The sequence below is a fragment of the Hypanus sabinus genome, chromosome 17 (genome assembly GCF_030144855.1).
Source record: "Hypanus sabinus isolate sHypSab1 chromosome 17, sHypSab1.hap1, whole genome shotgun sequence".
In the NCBI taxonomy this organism is placed as follows: domain Eukaryota; kingdom Metazoa; phylum Chordata; class Chondrichthyes; order Myliobatiformes; family Dasyatidae; genus Hypanus; species Hypanus sabinus.
The window spans coordinates 30,485,192-30,503,522 of record NC_082722.1 but is presented as its reverse complement, the minus strand read 5'-3'; the positions used below and the strand labels follow the sequence as shown (position 1 = coordinate 30,503,522).

Here is an 18,331-nt window from a genome sequence, read left to right as displayed (position 1 = left end):
AAATACATATAATTTCAAAGTAGCATATACTTAGGTAGAATGTGATTTCCCATTTGTTTTCAAATATTCTGTGACCCACAGAACAAGAAAACTTCATTTGTACAAGGGTAGTCTTTCTCTCCATGATAATCTACAAAGGAACCACGGGGAAAATGAAACATTTACTCGTAATCTCTGAATGTATTGTATATTTATGGAGAGTAGAAGAGAGTGGGAAACTGAGAGGATAAGTGAGTGTGAAAGAGCGTACAACTGAGAAGTCAAGACTTTATAAAAAGAATGGGAGGTCGAGAGGCTGAGTGAGTGTAAATGTGTGGGAGTCTGTGACAGCAATCATAGTCTACTCCTCGCCATCAGAAACAGTCTGCTGGAAGAAATCAGGAGGTTCCAGCAGATTGCTCATTGCTCCAGATTCCTGCAACTGTCGTCTCTTGTGACTCCTGGCTGTCTGTGCCTGAGTGTGATGTCACAGTACAGGTGATGGTAGATATTTTCCAAACCCCTTGGTCAAGAGATTTAGTTTTAGGGACATTAGTAGTGTTAAGGTACACAATTTTTTAAAAAAATCCAATCCTTTTATTTAAAAGAATAGAAAAAGCAGTGCTGGTTAAATGTTGTGGGTGCAACATACAAGCAAAGGAGAACCCCACTGTGTACAAGGGAACAATCTCTGCAGCAAGTCTTCGCTGCTCGAGCAACATCAGCTCAAGTTCACTGAGCTGGAATCCCAGCTCCAGACACTGTGCCTTATCAGAGAAGGGGAAGAGTTACTAGGACACTATATTCCAGGAGCCATATTGAATTAATTACCTCAAAATTCATCAGGGGTCAGGGGCAGGATGGCATGACTATTTAAGAGGCAGATCCCGAATGCAAATCTGGAGCAGCATATTCTTTTACTCTATACTAATGGTATGAAGTACTTGCTCCATGTTTGGACTAGAGTAGGGACTTTAGCCAGGGTGTACAAACTGACTATAGCACATGGCAGTGGAAGCCATTTAGGTGTGGGGAGAAAAGAGAAATGTAGCAGCCAAAGGGTGTAACATAGTTACAGAACAGGCACTGCTTTCTGCAGCAAAGACAAAGAGTCCCAGACATTTCTTTTGTGTTGGTGAAGAACTTAGAATGGAAGTGTAAGACACTAACAGTGTAGGTGGGACTAGGAAAGAGATTATATTGAGTAGTTATGAGCAGGTTTGGGCAAAATTGAAAAGTGGTGCAAGGGGAAAATGGACACATTGTAAATTAAAATAAACATGTTTGATTTAATAGTTATTATAGGAATGCGGTTGCAGGGCGATCAGGACTAGGAATTCAATATTCCAAATTATTTGTTGTGAACGAGAAGGCAAAAAGGAAAAGAAGGTGGAAAGCAATGTTGATCCAGGAAGATATCAGTACAGTGGTGAATTATATTATAGTTTCATTTAGGATAAAAATAAGAATTAACAGTGAAAAGAAGACATAGTCTGGAGTAGTCTATAGGCTCCCAGAGTGTTATGCCATGGTAGGACTGATGCACCATCAATAACTCACTCTGAGACGTAAAGGCGAGATATCGGCTTTTATTGACTGGAAGAAAGAACAAGCAGTGAGTGACCACCATACTACATCCTGGAGACTGAGAGGCCGGGCTCAGGCCTCAATCGCCTTTATACAGGGGTCTGTGGGAGGAGCCACAGGAGCAGTCAGCAGGGGGGGGCGTGTCCAGACAGGTGTATGTAGTTCACCACAAGGACAAAACATAAAATGAGAAAAGTATGATGGAAATAAAAGAAATAAACTGCACTAATCATGAATGCTTTTAATTTGTGATTCGAATAATCAAACTGGCAGGAAAGAGAAATGTGCATGCTGCATCGGAGACAGCCCTGCAAAGCAATATGTCACAGAACAATCAACGGATTGGATCTAAGGATTTGAAAGTAAGTTGCTCCAAAGATGTTAGAGGTACTTGTTGAAGTTTTTCTAAAGTGCACTGAATTCCAGGAGGGTATGAGTGGATTGGAAAACTACAAGTGTGACTCCTTTGCTCCAGAAGGGAGTGAGACAAAGAGTGGGAAACTATTTCTCAGTTAGCTTAACATCTGTTATTCGAAGATTTTGGAGTCTGTAATCAAGGAAGAAACAGCAAATTATTTAGAGAATCTTCATGCAATCAAACTAAGTTAATATAATTTTAGAAGACCATAAGACAATAAGGTATAGTAGCAGAATTAGGCCAATTATCCCATTGAGTCTGCTCCGCCATTTCATCATGGCTGGTCCAGTTTTCCTTTCGGCCTTAATATCCTGCTTTCACCACATATCCCTTCATGCCCTGACCAGTCAAGAACCTATTGACCTCTGCCTAAAATATACATAAAGACTTGGCCTCCACAGCTGCCTGTGGCAAAGAATTCCACAGATTCACCACTCTCTGGCTAAAGAAATTCCTGCTCATCTCCATTCTAAAAGGATGTCCCTCTATTCTGAGGCTGTGCGGCTATTCTGAGACTTTTGTTGGTTTTTAAAAGCTTCCAAATCCTCTAACTTCCCACTAATTTTTGCTCAAATATATACCCTCTCTTTGGCTTTTATATTAGCTTTGACTTCTCTTGTTAGCCATGGTTGTGTCATCATTCCATGAGAATACTTCTTCCTCTTTCAGATGTATACATACAGTGCCTTCGAATTGCTTCCAGAAATTCCAGCCATTGCTGCTCTGCTGTCATCCCTGCCAGTGTTCTTTTCCATTTAATTCTAGCCAGCTCTTCTCTCATGCCTTTGCAATTCCCTTTATTCCGCTGTAATACTGATACATCTGACTTCAGCTGCTCCTCAAATTTCAAGGTGAATTTGATTATGAAAAGAAAATCAGAATAATTATATCCTTTTCACCCTGAAAAGACATAACTAGTAAACTGCCTTAACAGTTATTGACACTGAATTATTTATTATCTATAGTAATGACTTTGAGAAGGGAACAAAGTATTAGGTATCCAGATCTGCTGATAGACAGTAGGGCATGTTGTGATGAAGATATGTAGTTAGTGTAAATGGGAAAAGAACTTGATAAATTAAAGTTGTAGGAAAATGTGAGGTCACACACCTTGGTAAAAGGAACCTCGAGGCAGACTATTTTCTAAATGAAGAACGATTACAAAAAAATGGAGTAAATTGTTTTTGTGCATGAATCACAAAAAAAATCTTGTAGATCTTGCAGGTGCAGCAAGTAATGAAGCAGGTAAATGGCATATTGACTTTTATTGTTGGGAGGGGTGTGGCTGAAGTCAAAAATAATTTGTTACAATTATACAGGCTTTTAGAGAGGAGACCCGGAGGACTTGTAGGCATTTGGATGCTTCAGTTAAGAAATAATGTACCAGCTTTGGAGACAGTCCAGATGAGATTCACTGGGCAAACTCCTAGAATAACAGGACTGTCCTCTGATGAATGGCTAAACATATCTTTTGTTTTTTGGAGTTTAGAAAAAATGAGGAATGATCTTATTGAAACATGAGATTGTGGACATAACAAGGTAAGCATTGAGAAGTTTTGTAGGTATAGTGATATAGTGGGAAAGTCTTGAACAAGGGAATGCAATTATAAGAAAAAAGATGCACAGAAACTTCATCCAGCAGAGGGTGGCAAATCTTTGGAATCATCTATCCCAAGAGCATTTTGTAGGCTAGATTATTTTAGGCATTTATACAAAAGGTACATACAGTAAATTTTTGAAAGATTGAGGAATTAAGGATGTAGAAGAGAAACTGAAGCTTGAGGCAGATGAGCCATGATCATATTGAAAGGGAGGGCAGGCTTGAGGGACCAGGCAGCCGATGACTCTTACTTTCTTGCGTTCTTGTGTCTACACTTAATGAGATATTGTAAATCTTTGATTTATGAAAATAATGTCTGATCATTTTGTAAACACTCTTGATTATATGCACATCTACTGTAAATTATTAACTGAAGGAATTTCATTACCTGCTTCTCAGTGAGAATGGTTCGTCCCAAAAGTTGTTCCTCCAGACCTTTAATGGTGACAGTGAAGTCAATAACTGAAGTGCAGGCACTTACTTCAGGAGTATAAGCAGGATTTGCCAATTTTGAGGTGAGGTATAGTTTGAAACCATTGATGACCTCTATTTCCTTGTCTCCTATTTTTACCTACAGGAAAGGTATCAAGAAATTTGAGAAACAAATTTTGGTTGATGATGCCAATATCCCAAGAATAAATATTAGAATCCATTTTCCAAATAGATAGCATATATAAAAAAACTATAAAGCTAACATAAACATCAGATTTAATTTGGATTATCTATCTCTGCAGCTGATATTCTCTGTATTAGTTGCATGTGGTTTCTTGTGCATTCTATTGTGTTTTTTTTTGTTTCGTTGTCTGCAAGAAGATGAACCTCAAGGTTGTATATGGTATACAAACTTTGACAATAAATTTACTTTGAATTTTGATTTAATTTGGATTATCTGTCTACACAAGAAACACTAATTTAAATAATTATTGATTACCTTATGTGTAGAGCCAGTTTTGATGAAGTTTTTTTCCAGGACATTGTCTAGAGCTGGGTCCAGTTCTTCTCCAACATCTTCAATTAATAATGGCCTTCCAAGTGAAAGACAATCCTCCAAATGATTTCTAAAATATTTATGATTCAGTGATGTTACCTGTACCGGAGGAAGAAAACTTGTATTGCATTCTATTATGCATGTCTTTTTATCCATTTGTAGTTTTTATATTCCAGAAACATAAACATTTACACAAGATAAATTGAACAAAAAATGTTAAGACCTTTACTATTTTTAGTTGCTTTCTGTACTCGGATCTGCAAGTCGTTTTTCTCTTTTCTACCCATCCCTTGAGGGATTTTGACGGAATAAATGAGATTTTCTGCATTTTATCTGTTTTTCTCTCTTTATTCATCATTGCTGCAGTTTTATAGAATTCTGTTCATATTTCAACACTGTCCTATGATAATCCACCATGGTCACCACTTAGATCACAAAGAGATTACTTAGATTACTACATTTCTTTTTCCTCTCTCCCTCAAGTCCATCCTCATCATCAATCTACAAAATACAAGCAAGGCGAAAACAGGTCTTATACAGCTGTGACTCTGTATACAGATTATGAATATATATAAATACACACACATATACATACACATACACACATAGATTCACAACCCATTGACTTAGTCAGTATTGCTGCAGCTTTACAGCCTGCTAAACTGGTTATTTTAACTGTTCAAGATAATTAAGATTAAAAACATCAATGCCTACATGGTTTAACCTCACAACATGACCCTCGTATTGCGGAATTATATTTTATTACCATCATGCATGCCCGTTACCTGAAGTTCATTTTTGGCTTCTTTGTTCTTTATCCAGGACTTCCCCTGAGCCTGAGGATCAATCAACAGAGGGTAGCGAGCTGCCTTTGCAACAATGATTCCATTTTGTATTGAGAGGTCATCATTAGGAAGGCCTTGTAAATTCCACTCTCCAATTGTAGGCCCATCAATTAGCATCTCCGAGACATTTAGATTTGAGGTGAACGGAATGTTACGTGATATTATTTCTTGCTGCCATTTGTTCAACAATTGGTTCCTGAATTCCTGGTTGAAAGGACCAGAATAGGACAGAAAGGCTGTAGCCAGCAGAACATTACCTGTAACAAATATAAGAGCAGGAAAATCATAGAATGAGAAACACTGAGTCAAGGAAGCTCAATTCCATCACAGACTCGGCTGCTTAGTTTTGTCTCTGCGATAATAAGAACAAAATATATAGATCATTTTTCTCTAAATTCTTAGTTAGAGAGTAAAAATAGTACACCATAATGTTTATGTGGGCAATGCAATACAATGTCAGTAAAAAGAAACACCTAATAAGGAAGAGAGGACTGTCTCATGAGTTACAGCACTGTGTACTATCTACAAAATGCACTGTGACAACACAACAAAGTACCTAAGGCAGCTTGTTCCAGACCCACAACCACTACCATCTGGAAGGACAAGAACAGCAGACACCTGGGAACACCACCACTTGGAAATCCCCCTCCAAGTCACTCACCATCCTGACATGGAAACATATCATTGTTTCCTCATCTCCCAAGTTGATATTAAGCCCAAACTGTTTGTCCCCAAATACATCAGGACCTTGAGCCCCACCTCATTACCCTGATGTTCTTACTTAACCACCAACACCCAGATTAACCCGCCAGCATTGACTGACAGCCCTGCTCCTCACCCTGGACGTCCTGCTCCTAATATTTGTTTCACACTCCCCTCGTTCCCATGACCAAGACCCATAATCTACCTATTTTGGGTCATGTTTCTGCTATAAAAGAAAAATAAATAGTGTGAGGACTATTAGCCAGCCATCACCTTAGACCTCATTAGATTTTGTGATGGCAAGCCCTAAGAAACAAAATGTTTTTTAAGATTTATCCATTTTGCAGATTTAATGTATATACGTATGGAGTACTCTCAATAGAATTTACTGTTAATTAGATTATCTTACCCTCTCATTGCCAAAACAATAACTTCCATTTACATTGCACTTTCCCTTTAGCATGATATCCCAAGATAATATGGATGAGTGACATCAAAAGTGATTTGAAACCAAACTGCATTATCAATAGTAGAACAAGACCATCGTAACCTTATTACTTAAAAAGCAGCTTAATGCCAGACCATGGGTCATGACAACTGAAGAGAAGAAGAATAAATTGGGAGCTTGGAGTGCTCGAGGCTGCTACTGAAGTACTGTTTGGTAAAACCACAGGAAGATTCCAAAACAAGGATGAGAAAATTTCAACAAAAAACAGACCGAGGAGCTCAACAGGCCAGACGGTATCTTGGGAGGCGACAGGATAATCCATGTTTTGGGTCAAAACACTGCACTAGATGCGAGGTATAAACCCAAAATGTTAACTATCCCCTTGCTACCTTGAATGCTCTCTGATGTATTGCATTCCCCAAAAGTTGTTATTTGTTCCAGATGGCAGCATCCGGAGTCTCTTGTGTGTCCTAAGAATTTTCAAACAAAGGCACTTCATTGGATGTGCCTATGAGAAAAGAACTGAAGGGTGAACAGAATCTGGTACCAGTCCCTGGCAGCGTGATCTTGGACAAACTCAAGTTGTCACATGGAAGTTGCTTTTGAATTTTGATATATTTTGTTCATTGATACTTTATGATTATGTGTCAGATTTTTCATAAGTTAAGCAGCTTGAAATGCTAAAGTAGAAAACATGAGGCAATTCCTTTGCTACTGCTTACCCACAAGTCTTTTCTCCTCAGCAGCAAATTCTTTGCCTTGCTCAGTCCAGCGCTCTTTCTCATTTGACAAACCATCAATCAGACTTGAAGCCATTTGCATCTTCTGCCGGCAGCGTTCTGCATCTTCCAGTAATGTCTGAGAATCAAATTATGAAATTGATTCACAACTTAAAATGACCATTAAATCTCCTATCTATGTTAAGCTAATTTGTTCACACATTCCAGATGAATACCATCCACATAAATAATGAAGTGTGAAGACAAGGGAACATTAGAAAATTCAGTTCATTAGGTAAAGCTTCACATTAGTAACACCTCCCCCAGTCTAAAATTTCTTATACATGAGCAGAAACCTGGTGTAACAGACATTTTCAAAGAATAAATTACTGTATTATAGGGGCAACTTCCCCAGTAGTCAGAGTAATGTCTTCCCAGCAGAAATTAAGCAAAAGATATTCTACTGACCCAATCGAATTATGTGGCACGGTAGTGAGGAGTACATGAGCAAATTAAAAGGTTAAGTGCTTCGCATAGATATTCAGGCTCAATTAGGGAAGGATTGTGGAGTTGGGAGGAGGTTAGATAAGGGAGACTGACAGGATGGATGCTGTGATGATGTTTTCTGTGCTTGTGTTATCCAGAATAATGGGCATGGTTTCAGAATTAAGTGGAAATGAGAATGAATTTTGTCTCCCACAGGGTTGTGACTCTCAGAATTCTCCAGCCCAGAAAATGGAAATTGATTGACATTTGAACCCCAGGGACTCAATGAGGTATGGAGTAATTGCAGGAAGGAGGGGTTGAGGCCAGATTTGGATCAGCCATGATATTACTGAATGGGGCCAAATGACGTACTCCAGTTTCTATTTCTTACGTTCTAAGAGACAAAAGATTTATGTTTATAAATACATATCTAGTTTATAATTCTGATGCATTGTACAGTCATGTCAGTGCATTAAAGTTCACTAAGTGAGAATAAGCAGGGTTAAGTTTCCTAACAAAAAAAAATATTTGACCTTTTCTTGTTCTAATGCAGAATATTGACCTATAAGAGTAATTATTGTTAAAATAATTTTTTGTGCAGCAGAATATGATTGCAATGGAGAAAGCTAAATTCTGTAAATACATGCAACTGGAAACAGAAACACAAAATGCTTCAGATACTCACACAGCATCTATAGGGACAGAAGCAGAGTTAACATTTATAAGAAATGAAGTTGCTTTAATCTCTGTGTGGTATCCTATCATGAGCTATATCTAGCAGGCAAAATACATTTTGAAAGATTTGATGGTTGTTGGTTTTGGTAGTTACAGTGAATAGTTATTGACCCAAAATCTACACAAAACCCTGTTTGTAAAATATATTAAAAGATGTAGCAAAGCAATTTTTGCCCCGGTTGTATAACAATATCCACTGCCTATCTGACCAGCGATTTGGTGTCTAGGACAAGCTTAATCCTAAAGTTACAGCAAGGTCTGTTTATAATTAAACATTTGTCCATAAACCAACATGACTAAAAACAACCATGCTCACTGTGGATCTCTGCTGTATGCATGTTAACTGCTACCGTATTGGAACAGTGACAGCACTTAGCCCTGTAGTGCTTTGAGATGTTGTAAGGTGATGAAAATTAGCAACAAAGTGCTTATTTCTTACCCACATTCCCAAAACTAGAATCAGCACAGAATAAAACTCAAAGTTCAAAATAAATTTATTATCAAAGTACATACCAACTGTATATGTCACCATATACAACCCTGAGATGCACTAACTCAGTCCAATAATCACTATTCACCTCTTTACCTGTTTCTCTCTCATTGCTTGTTCATATTCCATCTGCACTGTATCAAGCTCAGCCTGTTTGGCATCAAGCTCACACTGAGCCTTCTCCAGATCCTCCAGGGCAATGGCCAAGCGACTTTCCTGTACAGTAAGGTTTGCCTTGAAAATAGTGAATAAAAGTGTTATAAATATCAACTAAAACTTACAGTGCAATATTTAACATTTAAATTTCTAATACAAATTAGAATTAAATATTAGAAATCATAGTCAAAAGTTCTGTTGGAAGTTCAAAGTTGAAAACAAATTTATTATCAAAGTACATACTGTGTACCTCCCTGTGTACAATCCTGGGATTCATTTTCTTGTGGGCATACTCAATAAATCCATAACAGAATCAGGGAAATAATCATATGCTGAAAACACTCACTATGATGTGATCATTAACCAAAACATTCCAACAACGAGGAAATGCTTGGCTTGAAATTTTACAGATGTTATTGCTCAAGATGTGCCAAGTTTGGCAAATTTTGCATCTTAGTGAAATGGTGGGAAATAGTTGTAATTGTGAGATAAGCATGGACAAAACCCACCATTCCATATCTTGCCTATTCAGCCTCAGCATACTTCCAGTAATGTGATATCCCTTAATTTCTGCAAACAGTTTCTCTGCCACTGAAAATTAACAGTCACAAGCACAAAATGTTGATGACTAGGGATTTAAGATGTAATTGAAACAGAATGGGAATTTAAAATTAACTTTTTCCTATTTCTTTTAAGCCTGTGTTTATGTCCTCTTTATTTCTTTAGCTATACATGATTTTCTAATAAAGCGACCTCAATTTATACTTCCATTTTAATTCTTGCAGTGTTTTTCATAATCTTCTATTCAGTTTTCTTCCTTTATTACGTATTGCATTGTACTAGAGCCACGACGTTAACACATTTCACAACAAATGCCGGTGACATTAAACCTGATTCCAATTTATTTTCTTGCTCTGTTTAATCTAGTCTACGATAACTAGTCTTCCTCGTTGTGCTTTTAGCAACTTGAAACAAGAGAATATTAAAACCAATCACTCAATGTTCAGTCCAATTAATGATGGATGGTGTCAGACACACTGCTAAAATAAATTATTCCTCCTTAGTTTACTGATTAACTGGCAATTGTAGTGAATGTTTTATTCTACTCTACTGCTACAATAACGTGTCACAAACCTTCAGTGGCAAGACTTCTTTATTTATCCCATGGAAGTAAGCCATAGCTTGGGTCCAGGAGCAAAGACCAGCAACATTACCACAGACTCGTCTGGCCACATCAATGTTATAATCTGGCATTTGAAAATAGGGACAGAGCAGTTCAACTGTCTCCTCATTGATGGTATCTTTAGGAAATTGCTATGAAAACAAAAGAATCATTTTGAATACAGAATAATACAGAAATGTTTTATTATGGAAAATGTCCTTAGGAGCCCCTATATTCCTCTAACCAAATGCATGTCCTGTCATACTTTTGTTTCCGACTTTCAGTGAAGTCATCAATAATGTTAACTTAAACAAATATGACACCTAAGAATCATATACCACTGAATATAATTACATTTTTACATTATCATTGTGTAAACAATAAAATATTTAAATCAAATAACTTTAACTCAAAGAATCAAAGAGCAATCTCTGGGCTAATTTCTGGCTGAGGAGAGATAGGCTGATTTCATCTTCCCAATTCTAACCATTTCTGTTTAGTTGCTTGGCAACCTACCCAAACTTAATGAAAGTGATTGGAAGTTGGCGGGGGGGTGGAGTGGAAAGGTGGAAGAATGAACTAATTCTTTAAAATGCTCTTATATATGAACAAAAGGTTTCTTTTGTCTTCCTGACTAATAAGCCCATGGAAACCCTAAATTGTATTTTTAAGAGAAACAAGCTCACAAGTAATTTACAAACAAAAATACTTTGTTTGACTAGACTCAAGTTCTTGATTTTTGAGTGAAGTCATCTAATTTTAACAGGAACCATGGCCACTTGTTGACAACAAGTGCCAGCATTACACAATATATCTATATTGATGGCTAAACTGCCCCTGCTCCTCTACATTTACCTGTAATGCTTGTAGAGGATTTCCAGCCATTAGCTTCAATGATTCCTGCCACGACGGAATAATGCAGTTCCTCTCCACATCAAGTTTTACTGGGTTCAACCTCCTTTGCAACAGCAGCAGGACACAGTCCATTATCCTCATGATCAAATGAGGAGGCCGCCCAAGTGTTCGCACTAAGGCTATGTCAGCTGGTTTAATTGTCTGTCGTATTTAAGAGGGAACAGATTAATTGTTTAGCTACCATCAATAAATAAAAATAAGATTCCCACTCTACCTATTTCATTGTTCTCTGGAGCATTTACACATACCGTCTATAAGAACAGGCATGTGAGCAAATTTTGAGTGTTTGTCACTGCTACTTAGCTCTGGGCGCTTAGAGGCTAAAAATAGACAGTCTGTCTCATTTTCTCCTGTAAAAGTTTCAATCATGTACAATTATCATTTATTAATTCATTGCATGGGTGTGACATTCTATACTGTCTTGTGGCAGTAAAAATAGTTGTAAGAAACTATTAAATAGTTAATAAAAACTGGATACTTTTTGTTTTAACAAATAGTTGTAAGAAAATAAAATTGAGAAAAGAATTACTGAGTAAATTGAAATCAAAATGTCTGGATGAAGTTGTTACATTAAGGTAGGAAGGGTGTAGAGAAGGTGCAGAAGAGCTTCACCCGGATGTGGTCTGAACTGGGGAGTAGAAACTATAGGGAAGAGTTGTTTTCTCTGTAATGTAGAGGCAGAGTGGTGACTTGGTCCATGTCTCTTATTCCTAATATGCATATTACCTAAATATATTGCAACAAAACAGAAAGTATATTTTTTTATCGCATCTTGTATTTTTTAAAAACTGGCCCCATATTCCCAATATAAAATAGCTTTTCTAAAGTGTCTAAACACCTTATATTAAACACTCACATATTTGGATGCAGATCAAATATTAAAATGTCTCATTCTGGCAAAGCATTTCTAAAACACAGAGTGGATTTGAATGTTTATTAACAGTCAACCAAGTTGACTGTTTATTATCTTTGAAGATAAAGATCCATTCAAAGAGATACTGCATGTTTGCATAGGTTTCACAGTAACCACAATACATTTTTAAAATGTATTTGTAGTCAGAAAGACCAAAACTACATGTTCACATTTGAAAGCAATGGACTGCAAGTATTCATTTGAACTGCATACTATCTTGTCACAGATCTTGCCCATTCACCTGCAGGGCAGCCTTAGCTTCCTCCAACGCAGGTCTAGCAGCTTCAAGTTTTTGTTCAGCCATTGCCTTGTCTGCAGATATGCTGTCCACAATCACCTGGGCTCTGTCTTTGACCTTTTGTACTTCCATTTTCACTCTCTCTGAGGCCTGAGCCTTCACAGTCACCACTTTGAGAACCTACAAAACAAGGACAAAGAGTAATAATTTAACGTAAAGAATCTGATCTTGGATTTCCTTCCAGTTTTCCAATCCACCGATGTACATTCGCCTGCTTCTTCCCAAATAGGCATAAATATTTTCTTGCACATTTCCAATTAAGTTGTACTGGCATTTTGTAGCTGAACATATGTTGAAGGACTTATTTACGTTCCTGTTAGTGACAGATGAAAACTGTTGGGGCAAATCAGTCACTGACGGTGAGTACTTACACTGGGTTCTGCCAGAATTCAACCATCCATGGCTCAGCACGCTTGAAATTTCAGGGTGGTGGTGGGGGAGAGAGTGTGAACTTCACTGGAGATCAGGATAATTTGCATCACTGCTGCACTCATCACTAAGCCCAGCAGAGGCACACTGATGCATTGCAGGGGATCTTGACACACTTCTCATTAACTATCATAAGGATTTGAAGAAAATTGTGCCTCGAAAGGCTAACATATGATCTACAAAGCCTTTTGCATTTATAGTATGATTTTCAATGAATATAATTCTAAATTAATTTTGATGTATTAAAATATATTTGAATAATTATCAGATTTCTCTTAAAATTTTTCAAAAAACCTCTTGCAGAGGATTATGGATTCAGCCAGCTCCATCGAGGGTACAACCCGCCTCATCATCAAAAACATTTTCAAGAGGCAATGCCTCAAGAAGGCAGCATACATCATTAAGGACTCTTGCTGATCCAGGACATGCCCTATTCTCATTATTACTTCCAGAACAGGAGTACAGGAGTCTGAAGATCCACTCTCAACAATTCAGAAACAACTTCTTCCTTTCCGTCATCAGATTTCTGAATGGTCCAGAAACACTTTCTCATTAATCACAATTTTGCACTATTTATTTATTTTGTAATTAGTGAATTTGCACTGTACTGCAGCTGCAAAACAACAAATTTCATGTCAAACAGACAGCGATAAGAAATTTGATTCTGATTCTGACTAAGTATTTATGCCTTTCATGTGACTGATCACAGTAACACAGTTCACAGTAAAACTTTTTTCAAAGTACACATACATCACCATATACTACCCTGTGATTCATTTTCTTGTAAGCATTCATAGCAAATACAAAGAAACATAAAAGAATCAATGAAAACACACAACAAAAATGAGTAAAGGGCTAATGTGCAAAACACAAACTGTGCAAATACATAGAGAAAAAAAACAATAATAATAAATAAGCAATTAATATCAAGAACATGAGTTGTACAGTCTTTGAAAGTGAGTCCATAGGTTATGGAATCAGTTCAGTGTTAGGGTGAGTGAAGTTGAGTGAAGTTATCCCTGATGGTTGAGGAGAAATTACTGTTCCTGAACCTGGTGGTGGGGGACTCAAGGCTCCTGTACCTCCTTCCTGATGACAACAGTGAGAAGAGAGCACGGCATGGATGGTGGAGGTCCTTGATGATGGATGCTGCTTTCTTGTGGCAGCGCTCCTTGTAAATGTGCTTGATGGTGGGGAGGGCTTTATCTATGATGGAGTGGGCAGAATCCACTACTTTTTGTAGTTTGTTTTCCATTTCAGAGCATTGGTGTTCCCATACCATGCCATAATGCAACCAGTCAAATATACTCTCCACAGCACATACAGTATATGGAAGTTCGTGAAAGTTTTAGATGACATGCCAAATCTGCTCAAACCTCTAAGAAAGTAGAGGCACTGCTGTGCCTTTATAATAGTGATTCTCAGGTGTTATGTGGGTGGGAGCACCAGTACCTCTCCTAAGGCTCAATTATCACTTGATGCTTACTTCACCTCACAGAATATCCCTTGAGGATTGGACAGGTGAGAAATTAGCACAGCAAATCAAGGCAGCTGTCTAGGTCTGAGATAATCCAGCCCATTATTCCTTCCATTTTAAATCCTTATTTTCTCTTCCCTTCAAGCAACTCGACTTCTACCTGACCTTAATGCTTGTAATAATACAGATCCTCTCCAGGTTATGAATGCCAGACTAATGGACATCCTGTACATACAAACAAGGGTTTGGGAGACAGACAGGGTTGGTTTGCTGACATTTGCAGAGCTGTGGACACATTCTGCCATTTCCACATGCCTTTACTTTCCCCACCCTTCCTGAGCCATGACAATCAGGGGCTGAGTCAAGCCAAGCAAACTTGGGAGCACTGAGCAGATTCACTCATTAGCAGCCACAATTCCCACACCTCCTTGATCTCCCTTCACAGTTGCTTCTGTGACTCTCTCTCATATGCTGCTTTTGTTCACTTACAACTTAAAAACAGGTAGGGTTTATGAACAGTTCTCAGGAACTGTGTTTTAAGCTGGAGACTGTCTGTAACTAGTACTCATTAAAAAAGAGGAGGCCAGAACTTCCATTTCTTTAATATTGTAGAAAGATAAAGACCCTACTGACTGTGCATCCTATAGACCAATATCCTTATTGAATGTAGATTCCAAGATTTTTTCCAAGTTACTTGCATCCAGGTTGGAGAAGATATTACCCCAAATTATCTCGGAAGATCAAACCAGTTTTATTAAAAATCGCTATTCTTTTTTCAATGTCAGGTGGTTATTGAATATTGTGTATACTCCTTCACATAACATTTCAGAATGTGTTATTTCATAAGATGCGGAGAAAGCATTTGACAGAGTTGAATGGACATACTTATTTAATGTGTTGGAGAAGTTTAATTTTAGTCCGACATTCATTTCCTGGATTAAACTGATATATCATACCCCAGTAGCCTCGGTGTTTACTAACAATCAAAGATCTCCCTTTTTTCGTTTATTTCGGGGCACTAGACAAGGTTGTCCTCTTAGTCCACTATTATTTGGTATTGCTTTAGAACCCTTGGCAATTGCTATCAGAGAACCACAGGATATTCTTGGTATTAATTGTGGGACAGATACTTGTAAGTTATCTTTGTATGCAGATGATTTATTATTATTTATTTCTAATCCTGAGAAATCCATTCCTGTAGTTTTATCATTGTTGGCTCAATTTAGTGATTTTTCTGGGTATAAATTAAATCTTAATAAGAGTGAATTGTTTCCTTTAAATAGACAGGTCCCAATTTATGGAAACTTACCTTTTAAATTAGTTAATGACTCTTTTATTTACTTAGGGATTAAAATCACAAAAAACTATAAAGACTTATTTAGGGTTAATTTTGTACCCTTAATTGATCAGATTAAATGCTTGTTTACTAAGTGGTCACCATTATCTTTATCTCTGATAGGTCGGATTAACACTATTAAGATGGTTATTTTACCCAAGTTTTTATATATTTTTCAAGCAGTACCAATTTTTATTCCGAAATCTTTTTTTACTAATGTTGATTCAAAAATTTCCTCATATATATGGCAGAATAAAAATCCCAGGTTAGGTAAAATATACTTACAGAAGGCAAAGGTGGATTAGCATTGCCTAATTTTAGATTTTATTATTGGGCAGTTAATATAAGATATTTGATATGTTGGTTGAAAGATTGGGATGGATCTTTCAGCCCTCATTGGGTGAACCTGAAAATTAAATCGGTACCAGGGTTCAGAAGGCACTGGGTTCTATTTTAGGGACTTCTCTTCCTTTTGCTCTTTCTAAATTGCCGAAACGAATTGACAACCCGATAGTTAAACATACTTTACGTATATGGTTTCAATTTCGGAAATTTTTTGGGTTGACTCAGTTTGTTTTAAATAGTCCTATTGTATCTAATTGCTTTTTCCACCCTTCAATTATAGACCAAGCTTATTCGGCTTGGAAGATTAAAGGATTACCACGATTTTCTGATTTATTTTTGGATAATTGTTTTATGTCTTTTGAGCAATTATCTAATAAATATAATTTGCCTAGATTTCATTTTTTTAGATATTTACAGATTAGGAATTTTTTAAATACTGTACTTCCTACTTTTCCAAATTTTGTGTCTTCAGGCATTTTGGAGAATTTGTTTGAACTAAACCCTTTTCAGAAAGGGCTTATATCAGTATAATATAATTATGAAGATACATTCAGAGCCCCTTTATAAGACAAAAAATGATTGGGAAAGAGAGCTTAACCTTATTATTCCTATTGAGAATTTGGATTAAATTCTTCAATTAGTTAATACATCATCTATATGTGCCAAACATTCATTAATACAGTTTAAGGTTGTGCACAGGGCACATATGTCCAAGGATAAATTAGCTCATTTTTATTCCTATATAAATCCTATTTGTGATAGATGTCAATCTGAAATAGCGTCTTTAACTCGTATGTTCTGGTCATGTCCACTTTTGAAAAAATATTGGAAAGATATTTTTGATATTATCTCTGTGGTATTGAACATTGATTTACAACCCCATCCTATTACTGCAATCTTTGGTTTACCAATGATGGACTCACTTTATTTATCTCCTTCTGCTTTTCGAATGATTGCATTTCTTACACTAATGGCTGGAAGATCTATTTTGTTGAATTGGAAGGAAGTTAATCCTCCTAGTGTATTTCATTGGTTTTCTCAAACTATGTTATGTTTGAATTTAGAAAAAATTAGAAGTGGTGTATTTAACACTTCTACTAAATTTGAAAAGATATGGAGACCATTTATTCAATATTTTCATATGATGTAATATGACCCTGTTCCAAGCCTATTTGATTTTCCAGTTTTGATTTTATATATGTTGAGAGGATCGGAGTTGATGACGCTGATGATTTTGTATTTTTGTGAGATATTATAAACAGCCCTTTTTTTTCTCTTTTCTTTTTTCTTTTTTTTCTTTTTTTTCCTCTATTAGTTATTAGATTTTAGATGAGGTTTTTTTTTTACATAATATTTTTTTTCCTTTTTCTTTTTTCTTTTTTTTATTCTATATTATGATACGCCTAGGTTTGCCTTGTTTATTTGTATATTGTATCATTTATGATGTGGAAATACTCATTTATACTGTAATCATTGTTTTTGTATTCTTTTATAGTTAGTTGAAATATGTACATTTGTAATCCCATTATCTATGTACCAATTTTATTTTGTTGTTATTAATAATGATAATAAAAAGATGGAAAAAGAAAGAAAGAAGAGGAGGCCATGTTCCCCATCATGTCCACGAGGCAAAGAGTAATTAACACACTGAAACAGCCCATGGCACCACAAGAGCCCAGTAAGTTAAAATTGACATCAAGGCAAAGGAGGAAACGTTCAAAAATATTAAACTTGATGTGGGTTTTTAAGCTGGAAAGAGATTGGATAAAGAGGAAATTCTGGAGCTTGGAGCTGAAATGGTTGAAGCTAAACTTGGCTTTAGCAGAATGAGGCAAGCTAGTGACAACAGCACTAGAAATGAAGGACAGCCAGATGAGGTTATCTGACAAACTTGGAAACGACCCTGCAGATTTAGAAATTCTACAAATGAGACACTGCTATACTGGAGATCAGTGGCCATAGGGGTGATGCATGAATGGAGAACGCATCAAAATTTGGGCAACTGGGATTTGGGTTAAAACGTACTTACAGAAGGTGTAATATAAGAGTGTGTTCAAGCAATTTAAAAAGTCAGGGGACACATTGTTATTCAAGGCCAGAGTTACATTTCCATAGGATGTTCCAATCAATTTTCAGATGCATATTCTAATATTCATTTTGAAAGCACAGGAGATCAAACATAACATACATCTGAAATTTAATCTAATGATTTAGTGATGGAATTTTTGAAAGTGATCATTTTGAACTTAGAAACTTAAATCTTCCAGAAAGGAAGCTTTTGGGAAATAAGAGAAAGACCCATT

At 36.7% G+C, this 18,331-nt stretch overlaps 1 protein-coding gene across 1 annotated transcript in view; it reads right to left on the bottom strand.

Moving 5' to 3' along the window:
* The window catches only part of LOC132406620 (dynein axonemal heavy chain 5-like), a 180,312-nt gene that overhangs the window by 26,978 nt on the left and 135,003 nt on the right, over nt 1–18,331 (bottom strand). The window contains exons 59-66 of the mRNA XM_059992430.1: nt 12,385–12,561; nt 11,171–11,371; nt 10,288–10,467; nt 9,094–9,231; nt 7,290–7,425; nt 5,358–5,674; nt 4,516–4,671; nt 3,973–4,155 (exon numbers count right to left, since the gene is read on the bottom strand). Of these exons, the coding sequence (XP_059848413.1) occupies nt 3,973–4,155; nt 4,516–4,671; nt 5,358–5,674; nt 7,290–7,425; nt 9,094–9,231; nt 10,288–10,467; nt 11,171–11,371; nt 12,385–12,561 (1,488 nt within the window). The remainder of the gene's footprint in view (nt 1–3,972; nt 4,156–4,515; nt 4,672–5,357; nt 5,675–7,289; nt 7,426–9,093; nt 9,232–10,287; nt 10,468–11,170; nt 11,372–12,384; nt 12,562–18,331) is intronic.